This window comes from Paramormyrops kingsleyae, chromosome 14 (assembly GCF_048594095.1).
Source record: "Paramormyrops kingsleyae isolate MSU_618 chromosome 14, PKINGS_0.4, whole genome shotgun sequence".
Taxonomy (NCBI): Eukaryota; Metazoa; Chordata; class Actinopteri; order Osteoglossiformes; family Mormyridae; genus Paramormyrops; species Paramormyrops kingsleyae.
Genome location: NC_132810.1, coordinates 3,003,159 through 3,020,340, shown reverse-complemented (window position 1 = coordinate 3,020,340; position 17,182 = coordinate 3,003,159). Strand labels below are relative to the sequence as shown.

Here is a 17,182-nt window from a genome sequence, read left to right as displayed (position 1 = left end):
TGAAAGCAATGCTATCCACTATCATAGTATTTTGAAATCTTGGCCATAGCATTTGGCCGTTTGCCAAGCGTGGTTCTGCGATGATACAGTTTTGTATAAATTTCACCCAGCTTGCTGGTGACCACATTACAGCGTAACACATGCCATATCGCGACACGCGTCTGTATCGTACAAAGAGCCGGTTTCGTCAAATCTGTAGAGTCGGAGAAAGAGCCAGCTTCAAAATTAAAACCATTAACTTCAACTGAACTTTACATCGATTATGTTGATCTTATAAATGTGATATGAATGCCCACTTTCGTCTGCATGACACCGTCCTCAATCAGAGGCCCACCCCTGCCCGCCCAAACCAGACCCGCCACGCTGCACTGGCATCTCTACAGGAAGTCTGACACCCATTAAATCCTCGCCGATCCTCAACACCGGCTCACCCACCATTCTGGGGAAGAGGACCTACGAGCAACACAACGGCCTTGACGGTAAGTAGGAAAGTGTTGAGTAAATGAGGAGTAGCTCTGCTTTTTCTTATGGTGCTTTCAGTATAGAGACTCCCCCCTCCCCCCTTCGATCCTGACTGTTCTCCTCCTCACTCTGCCTAATCTCGGAGTAGCACTTTGCTGCTCTGGTGAACCTCCTGGCCACAGTTGGTGTAGTCATGGTAACAGCAGTATGTTTCTGGCTCTCCGATGGATCCGTGTGTCCAGACGGGTACGACCCTCCCTTACTTGCATCGGCTGAACCTGTTATAGACAATGTGACCCAACAGAACCACAGTGCTTATTCTGAGCCTGTGTGAAGGTCTTTTTCTATCACAGTCATTTGAAGCTCAGTCTGTAATCGCTTGTTAATGAAGAAAAAAAAAGAGTATTAGACATGTGGTTATTATGTCTAATTCTAGGTACGTACAGACCAGTGTGCATCAGAATATATATTTTTATTTCCTTTTTTTAATTTTAAAGCATTAGAATATTATACATCCATTTACACATCCTTACTGGGGTACGGTCTTGGCTCCAGTGCCCATCTGTGGTGCTATTTTCTGGGTGAAACATGAGATTGGAGTGAGGGATGATGACTGTTCTTTTTCCGTGTTTTTCTAGATTTTTCCAGCAGGGGGGAGAACTCCTATAACTATTTATGTAGTTAAATGTGATGGGAAAATGTCTACAAAAATATTTATTCGTGCATATATTTAAAAGATTTGATTCAATTATGATTATTTCTGGAATAATTTAATGGATCAGAAATCTTTAATTTCTACCACAATTTAATTTGATCAATTGATTAATTTGACAACCTAAATGAAAGTAAAAGTATGACCTCAGGAACTTTAATTACACTCTATTAATGAAATACAAAGTACAATCTCAGAACATTCATTTTTATCATTATTATTGAATGGGGGAGAACAAGCCAGTGTAAATTGTCAGAAAGGCCAACAATGAACAAAGTAAGGAAGCGGTATCTGATTGGCCGTTTTCCCCTGGGCTAACCAATTATTTTTTGTCTAATTTTGCTGATACCGATAACCAGCTAACCTCTTAGCCACTCGCCGGGGGGTGAGGAGGGGTGTCTGCAGTGAATTATAATACATTATAAGGTCCAGGCTTTTCAATCATTAACATTTTTAGGGGTGATGTGGTTCCAAAAAAAAACAAACAAAAAAACAAAAGCACCATGACTAGCACAGTTGCTCACCAGGAAGATTGTGAAAAGACGTTTGTTGAGCATTAGTGACGTGCTGTAAATGATCAGGTCTGTGTGTGAACATAAGAACATAAGAACTATACAAACGAGAGGAGGCCATTCGGCCCATCGAGCTCGCTTGTGGGTCTGATGAGAATTTAATCCATTGATTTCGGATTTTCAGATAATCAGGCATCACATGAGGTTTTCTGACCAGCTGAGATGTGCCAGCTGTTTAAAGCTTAAACTCTAAAAATGCTAATAAAATTCAATATTCCCTCTAGGTAGTGTTTCATTTGTTTCTCTACATGTTTTGTTAATTATGTGGTTTTTAACCTATTATTGCATTGCTAGCTGGTCTTTTAACATAATCTATTATGGGTTTGTATAGCTGGAAGAAGCCAGCACCTTTAGTCATTGCTGCAGTATGTATTTGGGGGTGTGCATGCAGTTGTCATGTTACCATCTTTTTCAGTATTTTCCATCCTCATGTTTAATGGAACTTATTTCATGTTTAATGGGACAAGTCTTTCATAATGTCCCAAACCAAATGTCTTGAAACTGTACCTTCTGTACATTTGATACTGATTTATACAGGAGTTTCTTGGCAAAACAATGCTGATTAAGTACTTTGTTCAATGGTAAGGTCTCTCCTGGAAAGATGTGGCCTTCAAACGATTAGGTAAATACAAAAATTGAGATTTTAGCAGCACTGTGGGTCGTACTGATTATGTTTGGATGGAAGCTGAAGCTTTTTTTTGTATTTGTGTAACTGTTTTTTTTTTTCCTTCACTGCTGGTCCAGGAACAAAGCCCAAGATCAAAGCACCTCAATGGGAGATCATGTCCAAAAGGGCATCGGACCCAGGGCGCACCTCTGCCCCCCAGCGTGAGAAAGTCCACGAGCTGGACTGATCCTCCTGGGGGGCTTTTTTTTTGAGACTTGAAGCTTGATATCTGGGAGGAATCGAAGTATACGCCATTTGATTTGAAATGTCTGGGCCTGTGTTTTACCTCAGCAGGGAATATTTTGAAGAACTTTTCAATGCCAGACACCAGTTTTGCATAAACACTTCCAACCAGATGCTATTCTGCCTCTGCAGCTCTGGCTCTCACTGAACATCATCTAAAAGAACCAATATCACCCAAGAGCCGATCCCAGCTCTGGACCATCATATGACTGATCAGACTGCAAGGGACCATGCTCATAATTACCATTGTTGTTAATCGTCATTGTAATTATTATTGTTATTTTTATCAGTTATAATACTTCCTGATGAGTTAACAGTGGATCAACGAAGAGACTTTGAGTTTCAAAAAATGAACTTCTTGCATATCCTGTGAATGGAAGGACTTATAAACCATGCAACACCTTTTTTTTTTTAACATGTTAAAGTGATTTTAAAATGAGACAAACTTTGAGTTCAGTGACATGAGTAACTTTCTCTTCATTTCTCTGGAGCTTTTACATTCTTCTGTTTTATCGACTGTCCTGGTCCCTGGCCAGAGAGGTTTAACTTATTATGACAAATTATAAAATGTGTTGTTTTTTCTACCTTTTTCACAACTACTGCATCTGACGTTCAACCATGTAATTAAGGAATAAATTGATTCTTTCTTTTTTGTGATTCCATTCATTCTAGACTGGATCACTGTGTTTTCTGAGGCCTTACTTCACCAGACACATGTTCTGGCCAAAGTGATGTGCCCTATATAGATATTTGCTTTTTACTATGGGTTTTGCTATTTATAGTCGAAGGTCTCAAAATTCAGGTCGCGTCAAGGACTGGGAGGAATAGGTTATGAGGGCAACCGGAGATTCATTAAAATGTTGTGGTGACACCTGAGTATCTGTTCATCTCCAGACACCAAAATAAATCGCAAGTTATAGCATGGGGGTCAATTTTTAACCGAACAGTTTTGACCACATTGCGTAATTTAGATAGGAAAAACAGTTGATGTTGAAGACTTGGTTATAAATGCATAGATAAAATATAGATATTAGGATTTTATATGAGCTAGAGTTGCACTGCGTACCTTTCCAGTCATGACTGGAGGATGACCTTTCTCACCCTTAATTAACCACGATAGCCACTCAGATGCTCCCCCCAGTAACCTAATCCACCCACCCCCCAGTCCCATCACTGCTCACTCCTGAAATATTCATACCGCACGGAAGGTCACTGGCTATACTTTCTGTGACCATACATTGTGGTTCAATGCTCAAATTCACACTGAAACCAAACCAGAAATTTTGACGTTTCAGTCCGGGCCTTTGGAGACGGGTGCAGAAGATCTCTTGTTTTATCTGCGAAGAAGCTGGACTCAAAAACTTGCTTCTCAAATGAGAAGTACCTGGTCAAATGATGGTTAGTGCAGTTTCAGTCGACGTTTAGCTACTTCACCTCTTTTGCATACATAGTTAAAAACACTGGCCAAGATTATCACATTATAATTTGCACATCACCATAGCTACAGTAATTACAAATCCAGCATTACGCATCAACCCCTGGGAGGTAAATAGTAGCTATATTGTACGTTTTTTTTCTGGGGGAAAAGAACCATTGTAACTTTTAAACAACGGCTCTGTCCTTGAATTCATGAAATAGTCCTTGAAACAAGTCCGTCATGTTCAGTTAACCTGTAAGGCTTTCTAAATTTAAATGGAAAAATTGATAATTATTCAATTCATTTATTTTTTCCGTGCAAAACGGGGGGAATATTTTATTAAGTAATCAGATTAAATTGAAGTACTGGAGAGAAACACTATTTCAGCTACATACATAGTTACACACGTATTTAAAGGGGCAAACACCACCTCCAAACGTCCACATAATCAGTGTTAAAAATAATATACTGATTAAGGTAACACCTGTTCAATAAAAGTTACATTTTGTATAGCTGTCACTTGTAAGACTCATCCCGATTACACAAAATACTAATAAATATATAAAATACATTATATATAAACATTATATGTAGAATATCTGATATATGAACATAGTGCATGCTCTGGAAGGCGCTCGGTGCAGCCCTGAAGCAGTTAAACGAAGAGGCGATAAGCCGGTTGGTGGCCAATGCCGCTTAGAGCCGGTGCTGCTGGTGCAGTGAAGGAAAATGTGTCAATTTTCATTCAGCGAGAGGCGACAAAGTGCAGCGACCGCCGGGCAAACACACAACGGCGGGAAGCTGCGTTTTGCTCCCCGGTAAAACATCAGAACAAGGAGAATCCCAGGCTAGAAACCAAATTCGCATCAGACGTGCTTAATGCTTCTTTTTTTTTTTAGCGTGAATTGTTATTCTGCTATGTCGTTTTAAGCAGCTTCACGCATGCTTAGCCCGACCTGCCGTATTAAGAGGTGAGTAGAATGTCACTGGCAACAGATCAGCTGAATGCCGTTCGTGTCTCCGTGAAAGTGCCTGGATGTCCGCAGTGTACAGCCTGACTGCCGCTGTAGGATATATGCATGTCCGTGGAAGCCCCCTGAGCCGAATTCCGACCGCAGAGTCCGAGTCCGACGCGCCCGTCCGCCTGTCGCCGCGCATTATGCTTGTCCGGTATAGTATCTCCTTTTCGTCCAATTGAAAAAATGGTAGGATATTGCTCAGTTAATACCTCATTTAAGGGGTTTTAAAATGTCAAATGGTAAGGAAAAAAAACAGAAAATTACATATAATATTCAAACGACATTTACCCCCTTATTAATTTAAAATGCATCGCATTTATGATTCAGTGTACCTAATGTTTAGTTAATAGAACATTTACATTCATACCTTTCATGTAGCATGAATTGTAATCGGGAATAAAGGGGTTTTAGCTATTATCATTATTATTATTATTGTTATTATTATTAGGAGTCGTCTTTTGCAACATTTAAATAATGAAATACGTGCAGGTACATTAAAAGGAGTAGTAAGTTGCACGCTAAGCAGTCGCGGATTTATGATCCGACTGACGCATTGCATTGTACGGCACTTGCGGGGCTTCGGGCTGCCGCTGCGGTCTCCCTCTTCCTCTCCCTCTTCCTCACCTGGGCTCGCGCGAAGCCTCCTTACGGATGCGCCAGTGCTGTTCAAAGACGCGGCGGCGCGGCAGCTCTCTGCTTGCAGATTGGAGATGGTGCTTCCTGCATACTATGTGTTTATGCGTGAGTGTCATCTACTCGCTTGTTAGGAAAGAATTCCTAGTATACCGTTTTTAATTGCGTATTATTTACTTTAAACACTATATACTGAATTACTGTCTCATAACTTAAGAAATATGCTTTGTTATATAAGGGGAGTTTCACTGTCTTTAAGGTTGTTGTGTAGCTGCTATTGAAGGGCAGCATATGGAACACTGCAGAAACTGGAATAGACATTTAGCTTTGTGCAAGTTAATGACTTTGTGTTGTTTTTTTTTTACTGATTATTGTTATGCAAGAAACTTTTTCACAATGTTAATTGAGAGACGAGAGACTCCGGTAGGAAGTTCCTTTCAAGGTCAAGCATCCCTGCTGGGACATTTTTAAAGAAATGGTATCATAATAAGGAACTGAACTGAAACGTGTTAATTTCAGTAGCATGCAGAGGCTGGCAAGTTCAGGCAAAGGTGACAGCAAAGCTGTCTTGTTCAAAACTACAATGATAGAGTGCTGCAGTACGCATTTAATTTGCTTCTCTGATGGCTGGAAGGTTGTGTGCATATCGATGAGGGTGATTGTGCGTATGTTCCAGGGAGTTACTAGGAGGTAAGGAAGACAGTGGCACATATGGATTCAGTCTGCTTTTGTCTCCATTATTAGAACACACATGGTCCTAAATTTCTCCAGCATGACCCTCACTGGGAGTAGGCTGGACTGGCACTGACTCCTGGCAGCCAAACAGAGCTGTGGTCATCATGCACAACGCATAGGAAAAGTTAAAAATGAAATAGTGACTAATGTATATCCTGAAATAACTAATAATGTAATAGATTACTGTAGCAAATCATTTGTTGCTGCCGTTATCCCATATGAAAATGAGAAGAGAGCGGTGAGCTTGCCCAGTGGGTATCGTGCCCAGTGGGTATCGTGCCGTCGCCCCACACTGGAGGTTGTGGGTTTGACTCCCACCTCTGCTCTATTTGTAGTGTTTACTTGTTCTTCACATGCTGCATGGGCTTCTTCCTGCAGTGTAAAGCAGTGTTTCCCAATCCGATATTTCCTTTATCCTCTCTCTGCCGTGTGTAAGACCATCTCGATCTCTCGCCATTCCACTTCCTTGCATCTCACTTGCTGTCTTTGTCCAAAACTCTTCACATGTTCTCCTGTTTCCCCCTGTACATCTACAACCGATGGATTGTTTTCTAGCAAAATGAAACCAAAATGAAAATTTTGTCTCCGATATTGGTCTGATATTGGTTATCAATTCTTAGGAGCTAAGAATACTGTAGTTAACCAATCATTTTGGGCAATGTCATTTTCTATGGCTAAGAAGGTGGAGCAGTGGGCAGTACTTGGTCTGGATTTGTACTCTAATTATCCCAGGCTAAGAGCAGTGAGTAACAGTGCAGGAACGATAGTCTTTCAGCATTTTCTCCACTGAAGGAGCACCTTTGCTTTATTGGTCATCTGTACAATGTCGCTAAACTGGTGGAACCTCAATATGGCTGATTTTATCAGTCGAGCCCTGATCTAAGCAGGAGACCGTGTCATCGAGCAGGTCTGTGGTTTGATGGCGCCGCACTGATCTGCTGTCCAGATGGAGGCCATTGCTCCAAGCATGACTGAACTAAAGGGAATTTACATCTTGTTTGCTCCCTTTCATGTGGAATTTTTACATCTGCATAATTCTTGTGTTATAGGCAACTTCAGAACCAAATCATGCAAAATGATTATATTTTTTAACAAGCTGACTTTTGGGTGGAGGTGAAATTTAATGAGGGAAGGCAAGACGAAAGAACAAGCTTTATGGAATTATGAAATCAAATTAACAAGTACCTTGCATTCAGGCACGTCCTGCTCAGACTTTCTTAAAGCTTTACGAACTTGAAGCACACTAGTTTCACGTGATAAAAGCCATGTGTTATACAAACATTTTTATGCTTTTAAAAGTTTATTTAATATAGGTATATAATCGTACATCAAGTCATCGTTAAAATATCATAAACATAACCTGTATAGCTGATTAAAGATCTAAAACATTGCATTTTGTGCTAAATATTCTGAATGAGGATATTCTTCTTCCAGTGAATTTAACAACGGAAACCTAGCAACTGTGCTATATTAGGAAGGCGGTTAATTTCACAAGGGACAAGTGCAGCTCATAAGAAATAAATCCACTCTGCACTCAGCAGAGAAACGTACGACGCTGTTGCGTTTTCCTGTTGAAGGCCGGAAGAAACAAAGGAGGTAAAACTCCGAGTGGGAATCCAACAAGTATCATTGTGCTTATAGTGTTTTTCATCCTAAGTACAAATCTGGGAAATAAGTGCAGGGGAAGGTTAAGATCTCATCCTGCGGGGCCTCTCTGGGTGTCCTTGTGTGAGACAGGAGTTTCAGGAAGGGGGTCATTAGAGGACAGGGCTTTGCCTGGGGGGCCGCTACCAAGAAAATCGATTGTTTCACTTTCCGCGCATCGAAGGTTCATTCTGGGGCCCTAGGCCTGGTCTGCCTGTAGCCGTCCCTGGTGGGAGAAAACCTGACCGCTCAGCAAACCACAGATCTCTTCCTGTTGATATGGATGGATTCCTAATTCATTCATGCGAACGGGAAGAGAATTGAGCTCCATCCATCTTCTGTAACCGCTTGTCAGGGTTTTGGGGGGGGGGGGGGGGGCAGTCCAGAGCCTATCCTAAAAGCTTTAGGCCAGGGGTCTCAAACTGCAGTCCTGGGGGGCCGGAGCCCTGTGTAGCTTAGTTCTTTCCCCCTTTCCCCCACAAGTGATCCAGCTCAAGAGCTGTGTGGTAATTAGCACGAGGAGTTGAATCAAGTGTGTTAAATGATGGTGAACCAAAAACTGTGCAGGGCTCCGACCCCCCAGGACTGGAGTTTGAGACCCCTGGTATAGGCACAAGGCAGGGAATAATCCACACAGCATTCACTCACACATGGCACCTCCAGTTCATCGTTGCATGTTTTTGGACTCTGTGTGTGTGTGTGTGTGTGGGGGGGGGGGGCAGTTTCTCTCTCTGAGACCCCACAATGGCACATGGAGAATATGATGATGAGTCCCGGAGGTCTAAGACATCAGCGTCAGCCACTGCATCACCCACATTACGAGTCAGATTCTGGATTTATAATGTACCTGGGTTCACAAAGCCAGCCTGTATGGGCCTTTCGTAATATCATACAAACTAGCGACACTTACCTGCTTCACAGGCTTAAGTGAGACCTGAGGGCTGCAAGAGCTGCCCAGAGCTTGTTAGTACAATCAGGTATATTGCGGGTCTCTGGAGAGGAGCTGCTTATTTTTAATACGGTCAGAATTGGCTTTATTATGCAAGTCCTTTGCATGACAAGGAAGTTTTACCTGAAGATTTTAAATAAAACATGATTTAATCAAACTTACTGTAAAAAGCTAGTTGCCTCAGTCTTCAGTTTTAAAAACAAAAAAAAATGTGGATAGTACGGGTGTTTTCAATAGCCATGGAAAGTTGTGCATTATAATGCAGTGTAGCAGTGTACCTTGGCCTGTGATACAGGCTGGATGCAGTAATGAACTGTACTTTGTGACTCTGCCAGTGCACTGTCAGGGGGAATGTAATTGAGCTGACTCGCTATTGATCAGGATGCTTTCAGCAGGCCGTGTTCAAGGGGTATGTGAGTGAAGCCGCTGATTAGCCTGACTTTGAGAGATTAGGAGGTGGAAGTTCACAAACAATGAAAAGCGTGGGGGCAGCTGTGATGGATGCCCCTGCAGTGGAGCCTTTATATTTTTTACCCATTGGAGGCTGCACACTTGAACCTGGATTTTCTAACCACAAATTTTGAATTCCGGGAGAAGTTCCATTGTTGTAGCCTGGAAGTGCTCTTTTGGAACATTAGACGCATAAATTGGATAAGTGTAAAACCAATAAATGTCACTTTGGATAAGACTGTCCGATAAAGAAATAGTGTGATACAGCTATGCAATGTAATAAAAGCATTTCAGAAAATGACAATGAGCAACACGATGATTTAATTCAGTCTGCTAAGGTTTTCAAAGAAGCCGTAAACCAGCCTTCAGCTGGGTTAAAGTGAGGTGTTTAATTTGCAGTGTAGATGTCTCTTGTGAATTTGGGAATGATTTGAAGATGCTAGCTGCTCTGCAGGTGGACGTGATGAGTTGGAGCGATGATGTCTGTTTTCCACTGGCCCTCCGTCGACCCCTTTCCTTACTGGACAATGAAATGACACGCGATCCCTTTTGCTAGTGTTCAAAGTCTGTTTTCATCCTCTGTCATCCGGGGTGTAATTGGGACTCCCGGCGCGCTGTCATCCTTCTTTCGGCACTCTCCTCGTCTCTCTGCGATGGCGGAAAAGAAGTTGAACGTCAATAGAGGTGCAGCGCTGTGGTGTAATGTAGAAGTTGGGCGCTGTTGTGTAATGTAGGAGTAATGTAGGAGTTGGGCGCTGTGGTGCATTGTAGGAGTAATGTAGGAGTTGGGCGCTGTGGTGCATTGTAGGAGTAATGTAGGAGTTGGGCGCTGTGGTGCATTGTAGGAGTAATGTAGGAGTTGGGGATCGATAACAGGCTGCCAGCCTTTAACTGCTGCAGGATTTCCACATCAATTTGCCCAGCTGTACGTACTAATTTCTGTGTTGTCTTGATTTCAATTTTTGTTCACATGACCATATCAAATTATGACTGCATGCTTAAAGTACATCTTGCACAAAGTATTTACAGTAAATCTATATGTTTGAGCTGACTCGCTATTGATTTGGAAACTTCTTTTCTCTTCTTATCTTTTAAGAATGGACATGAAGATGCACTCAAACTCCATTCTTTGTTTCCTTAGTGCTTTATCAGCCTATCAACTCATCTTCTGGGGGAAACACTTCCAGTCACAAATTAGCTTCGCCAGCCCATGATTCCTTGTGATCGCCATGGATACCGAGTTTTATTTTCTCTTTTGATAACTGGTTTTGTTGCACTGACAGTGCGAAGTAGATGTTTGTATGCAAATCCGTGTTTCATAAAGACAACTAAATGTTCAGCCTGGTTGAAAAAAAGTGTTCTTCTCAAAGGCTTCAGCAAAGAGTATAATGATTTGGAAAAAACACTTATCCTTTTATATTTCAGGTTTTACATTCTCTGTTTAGCTGCTCGCTTTGATAAGGCAGGCGTTGGCTGCACGGAAGGCAGGCCTCTGAGCCACATCCGGAGCAGCACACGGCCAGCGGGTTCCTGAGACAGCAGAAAGCAGAGGTAGGAGGCCTCTGCACTTTATTCACAGGGACTAGCATCTACTCGTATACCTAGTGACCACCTAGTCAGACAGCCTAAGGATAAAGGGTAAAGTGGACTTTTTCTGCTAGGAATGAAACCTGAAAGCTGGGTGCATGCTAGGTTCCCTACTGAAATTGGGTGACTAGCTGCAAATTTATCCCCAAAATGGGCAAGTGTGTAGCAAACCCCAGTCCCCACCTTCCAGGTCCCAGTAAGGGTGGACTGCTGGGCATAGTGAGAGATGAGGTAGCGGCCTCAGAAAATCCTGGTGTCTCGGGCCCTGGGAAGATGTTCTACATTGTGAATGTGTGACAGGTTGCTTGTTGTTGTAGATTAGATTTTCTGCTTTTCCCGCTTCAAACTGACTTTGATAACTCAGCCCCAGCTGAACGTTATGTTAGTAGAAACTTGTAAAACTGAGTGACTGTCAGTGGTAACACTTTACTTAAGGCCATGTTTTTAGTCATTTATAAACACATTCATAACAAATAATAATGCATTCATAAAGCATAATAATGCATTCATAAAGCATTATAAACATGGCTATAAACATAAACATTCTTAAAGCATATGTTAATAATGCTTTAAGAATGCATTAAAATGCATTTTAAATGTGTTTATAAATGACTAAAAACATGGCCCTAAGTAAAGTGTTACCACTTCAGCTTGCACACTCCTTACACCAGAAAACCCCACGCAAGGCGAGCTTCATTTGCAAATATAGTAGAAAGAGTAAAATAAGACCTTCTAATTATGGGCAATCAGAGATTATGATCCAGGTCATGACACTGGTTTAAGGAGGTCAGAGCTGATCGAAAATGTTATGAAATTCCTCCGTGAACTGAGCTCAGTGTCCAAAGAATGTCGAGAAAAGAGAGGACGCTGTCCCATGATGTGCTGCTGTTGGCCCCCATCAACGGGGCACGTTAAGTAACGACCAAGTGCAAAAACTTCTGTATGTGGAGTTTGTTTGTCTTCCCAGCGTTGCATGTGTTTAGCCTGGTTTAATTCTGCAGTCCAAAGACATCCATTTGGGCTAACTAGCATCGCTAAAGTGCGTGCATATGCTGTATGATGACCCCAGGCTGCCTGAGATAGACTTCAGGCCCTCTTACCACCCAGTTCAGGATAAGTGACTGGAAGATAGATGGGCATAGTAGAGTGATTTAATACGGGAGGCTGCATGAAGCATTTTATAGTGTTAAATATCTTGAAAGATTGATCTGTTTATGTAATGAAATCTGTGTAATATAATAAAAACATTAAGTGTATAATTGGTTTTGACACCTGGTCACTTAATGCTGGTGTCCTCCAGGTGGTTCATTTTTTTATCCACAGTCCAAAGTCTGGTGAATTGGTGACTCTAAATTACCCATGGTGAGAGGCTGAGTTAATGCATGTCTGTGCAAGTCTCGACTGGTGATGTCGTCCTTAAAGCTGTACCCTGAGATGGTCACTAGAACACGGTGACCTTGACTGAATAAGCCCACATTGAAAAATAGATAAGATGCAATGAATGGATATTATACATCTTGCCATATTGTCTTGCATGCTTTCAAATGTAATTTTAGGAAAACGCCATCTGTCCTCCCAAATTGGTCTGGAAGTCGGTGTTGCCAGGACTCTGTAGCTCTGCATCTCCCAGCACTGTAGACTCTCCCATACTGATGAGTCTGTTCTGCATGTATTGATGCATTTTGCGCAGTTGTAATCCTTCCATGGCCAGTTATGATAATCTCACTCCAGCTTCATAATTATGATAAATGGGTGGACTTTGGGTCTGCTACCTTTGTCCACGTTTCTGGTTTTGTTCATAATGCACTGACAGACAGACAGAGACCACAAAGTTATACTGTTTGAAGAGGCTGGTAATGAGGCTTTGTGAGATGTTTTCCCTGGATAAGCAATTTGAACACCAGCAGAGGAGCAGATACTGTCTTCAGCCACAATTATGGGAACAATATCTGCGCACTGCTTTATATTACATTACACTTTGTACACTTTATTTGCTTAGCAAAAACTGTTTTGACTGGCGATATTATGTATTTATATCACTGGGTGTTTAATGTAGCCGTTGGGGTTATGCATCTCCATGGCAATAATATTTCTAAAAATTCCAATATAGAATTTTACAATGACACCAACCATCTAACTTCTTTGTCATCTGCTGCCTGCGTTGTTGTGTTCTTAATGTAACTGGATTATTTAATGTTTCCTGACATCAGTTGCTATTTATAATACATAAGTGATGAGTTTTCCCTTTTTCCCTTTTTCCCTTCCTTCTGGGCTTCCTCTCATCACTTCCTAGAATAGGCATTTTTCCAGCGTTTGAAGCACGGAAAATAGTGATGCTATATGAATGTATTGCATGCATTATTTGGTGTTTTCTTCTGAGATAAACAGGTGAGAAACCAGTTCCATATGATACTTAAGAGTAGCTTAAAAATGTTTGGGTGATATTCTTAGTCTGTAATTTTGTAACTGTTAGTATTTTTACATGAGAACGTGGCTTGTTTAATTTAGAATTTAGAATCCTTGCCGTAATCATGTAAAGTATTTACAGTCTTTAATACCTCAAATAAATATTTGTTTTTGTGACAGTTACTCAAAATTTTGAACCTTCTTATATATAAGCTCTATATGAAGACATTTTTGAACTCAACACTGCTGTGATGTTTTTGATATTATATCTGTTTTTGTTAGTAACACCCATTGCTGTTATGCACAAACCAATCGATAATGCATAAATATTTTAGAAAAACCCTGCAGGAAACATACTCTGAATTACTGCTGTGGCAAGGAAAAGGCCTTCAAACTAAGCAAGAAGTTATGGATGTCGTTCGAGATTTTTGTTTGAGTATGTTTCTTAATTTAATGCGGTTTACAGAAGTACTCTCTTTGATTTGCTGTCCCAATCTGCATCAGCAAACAACAAATGGAATGTGTCATAGCTTTAATTTAATGGCTTTTATAATTAACTTATGAATCTTGCGCATTTTTCTCCAGCTTTCTGTAGTATAAATCCCACTCGTCGTCTCCTGGCCTTTGTCCCTCTCTCCCTAGCTGGAGGCGGAAGCGGTCGTCATGGCGACTCCGGAACCTCTGACGCCTCTCTCGCGCTGGTACCTCTACGCCATCCACGGCTACTTCTGCGAGGTGATGTTCACGGCCGCCTGGGAGTTCGTGGTCCACTGCAACTGGAAGTTCCCCGGCGTCACCAGCGTGTGGGCTCTCTTCATCTACGGCACGTGCATCCTGATCGTGGAGCGCATGTTCCTGCAGCTGCGGCACCGCTGCCCGGTTCTCCTGCGCTGCGTCATCTACACGCTGTGGACGTACCTGTGGGAGTTTGGCACGGGGCTGCTGCTGCGCCAGTTCGACGCCTGTCCGTGGGACTACTCCCAGTTCCGCTACAACTTCATGGGCCTGATCACCGCTGAGTACGCCCTGCCCTGGTTCTGCGCCTCCTTTATCGTGGAGCGGCTGGTCATTCGCAACACGCTGCGGCTCCGCTTCGACGAGCACGCTGACCTGGCCGGCGACGACTGCCTCTCAGCCGTGGCCGGGGGGGGCGCAGGTACCGCCAATGGGTACGTGAAGGTGGACTGAGGGTTGACCCCCCACCCTGGCTCCCTTCTCCCTCGCAGACGCCCCGATTCCTTACACCTGCTGTGCTGGGGAGAAGAAGCGCCTTGGAGTCTGGGGTGGGGAGGGACAGCCTCAAACGAGAACCTTCGTTGAGGTTCCGGTCCACCTTGTTTTTGCAGGAAGAACTATACAGTCCGACATTATTCGTTCGTACCTGTCCTAGAGACAAGCAAGGGGGCAGCAAGCCCCCGCCACCGTGAAAAGAGTGAAGGGAATGCGGATACAAAGTTGTATCTGATTGGATGACATAGAACCTCAGCAACAAATTATCTATAGTTATACTGGAAAAAGATATATGCATTCAAAAGAATATCAATCTTTTAGAAGAGTAGCATAGTAAACTTGGCAAAAATATTCTAGTATGAATTTTTAATTTTTGGAGATGTATGTATTATTTATTAATATTTATCAAAAGCAGCTTGTAGCTTCAGATTGTTGATATGAGGTAAATATTTACAATTTACTCAGATTCCATCCACAATCAGTGCTTAATACTTGAACTGAGTCTCCAAAATATATTTTTTCTTTTTAAAAACAAACAAAAAAAAAATTATGGAACCTTTGATGCTTGAAAATGCATGGCATATGGTAAGGTGATCCCCCATTTTATACGCCAGGATATTTGAAAACGTTCAAGGAAGTTGATAGATTTTTTTTTCCCGATAATTTTTTTGAAATCGTGAAGGTGTGGTGTAACAACAACAATATAGCAACAACAACAACACACAACAATAATAACAACAACAACAACAACAATAATAATAATAATAATAATAATAAAATAACCCAAGATCAGGAGTGTGTTACTTAGGTAAATTAAAATCATCACAGGAGAGGAGAGGGAAACACAAAACATATAATGTTTTGGTTTCAGGAATATTATGTCAAGATGATAGAGGAAGCAGCTCCTATAACCGTAAGCAAAACAATGGTGTTTCAGTTGTTTCTATCAAGTCCCAGTTCTACTCAAGGTGAATAACTGCTTTAGAATACCTAGTGTAATCTACTCAGTACCTGTAGTAACTACTGAACCAGTTAATGAACTTGGATAAGTTTTAAAAACATATTGTTTTAGTGCTGTGACTTAGGTGAGTTCTGAACATCCTGTAAAATTTAAGAACATGATTGTCTCTTGTCTGGATAACAACCAAATACTGTCATTCCCAATAATTGGTCTTGATTTGATCTCTTTGACTATGGATTTCTCCAGATGGTTCTCAGGTTTAAACCAGGTTTAATGATTTAGGCACTTTCTAATAACATGCTCTGTAAAACGCTTTGTCCACTTTATTAATTCCAGGGGACTTTAGGACAGCATCTTAATTAGCCCGACCACATAACTGTTTGCTTGTATTCTGTGTCTCTTTTAGCGTGTTGTGTTTTGTCTCATTTTCACCCCTTTGGTCCCTTAGGGAGTGTTTTATGTGGTGTTTTGCATTTTGCTGTTTCAGGCAAGTTAGTAAAAACAATGAGAACAGGCCAGCTTTATTCCCAGAATCCACTCTCACATGCCATTTCCCATATTCTGATGTAAAATTTTTGTTGTTTGTTGTTCTGTTGGCTTTTGAAGTTTGTCAAACTTGCTGAATGAGTTCCTGTTCTCATCTTAGCTGTTGTTTGGATGTTAACTTCACTGCCAATGCCATCTAACTTACTAGACAGTTACATCTTCCTTTGTGTGTGTTGCAAATATGGTGGTCATGTCTGGAAAACTCTTACTGTAGGGCTGTAAAGCCCTGTGAGAATCACACATTACAGACATGTTTTTATTGGATGGATATTTACTCACAGAATAATCTAATGTATTTCATGAAATTATCTTTCAACAGAGCAATATTAGGGAAAAAGATATTTTCAAATATTTGTTTTTGTTTAAACTGGGGGGAAACTGTGCATGTACGACAGAAAAATGGCTTCTTCAGTATTATTTCTGTAATGATAAATTGGTTGGTTTAAATGAAAATTTCATATAGTGTTTGCATTTTTCTTTGAGGAGTGCAGATATTTAAAGGCTGTGGTGAAACACAAATACGATGCTGTGTATATGAGTTTGTGTGTGTATGAGTGTGTGTGCGTGTGTTTTTATTTTTTGGAATAAAATGATTAAATTAATCTTTGTCTCAAATAAATCACATACTGTACCAGCAAGTCAGCTGGTTGTCATCCTGGCTGAAAAAGTAAAGAGTTTCATTTAATAAGGATATTTGTTGTAAATCTCATAAACCATTAGCAGGGTGCTTTGGTATCTCTGAGGGCATATGTGACACTGCAGATATGTGTCTTTCCCTGTTAAATATACAGTACCAATCAAAATATAGGACATGCCAAGCTGCCTACACATGTTATAGGGTCTCATCACATGACCTGTCACCTAGACACGGTTGAGAGTGCAGGAAAAGCGGCCAATGAGAGCTCAGCATATATGAGGGACCTCCTTCAGGACAGCTGGAAAAGCATCC

At 41.4% G+C, this 17,182-nt stretch overlaps 2 protein-coding genes across 7 annotated transcripts in view; both read left to right on the top strand.

The window, feature by feature from the left end:
- The window catches only part of mta1 (metastasis associated 1), a 40,202-nt gene extending 36,889 nt beyond the window's left edge, over nt 1-3,313 (top strand). For both annotated transcript variants that reach the window (XM_072699064.1, XM_072699065.1), the window contains 2 exons: nt 327-479; nt 2,491-3,313. In XM_072699064.1, coding sequence (XP_072555165.1) covers nt 327-479; nt 2,491-2,600 — 263 coding nt within the window. In that variant the 3' untranslated portion in view covers nt 2,601-3,313. The remainder of the gene's footprint in view (nt 1-326; nt 480-2,490) is intronic.
- A 532-nt stretch (nt 3,314-3,845) lies between these two features.
- Nucleotides 3,846-16,835, top strand: tmem229b (transmembrane protein 229B). Of its 5 annotated transcripts, XM_023827442.2 has the most exons (4): nt 4,671-5,044; nt 10,929-11,054; nt 13,384-13,478; nt 14,139-16,835. In XM_023827442.2, exon 4 carries the CDS (start codon nt 14,160-14,162, stop codon nt 14,682-14,684), a length of 525 nt encoding a protein of 174 aa, XP_023683210.1. In that variant the 5' UTR covers nt 4,671-5,044; nt 10,929-11,054; nt 13,384-13,478; nt 14,139-14,159; the 3' UTR covers nt 14,685-16,835. The 5 variants fall into 5 exon arrangements, with proteins under 5 accessions (XP_023683208.1, XP_023683210.1, XP_023683206.1 ...); XM_023827440.2 differs by lacking the exons at nt 4,671-5,044; nt 13,384-13,478 and adding an exon at nt 3,846-4,054; XM_023827438.2 differs by lacking the exon at nt 13,384-13,478 and having other exon boundaries at nt 4,680-5,044.
- Nucleotides 16,836-17,182: the final 347 nt, after the last annotated feature.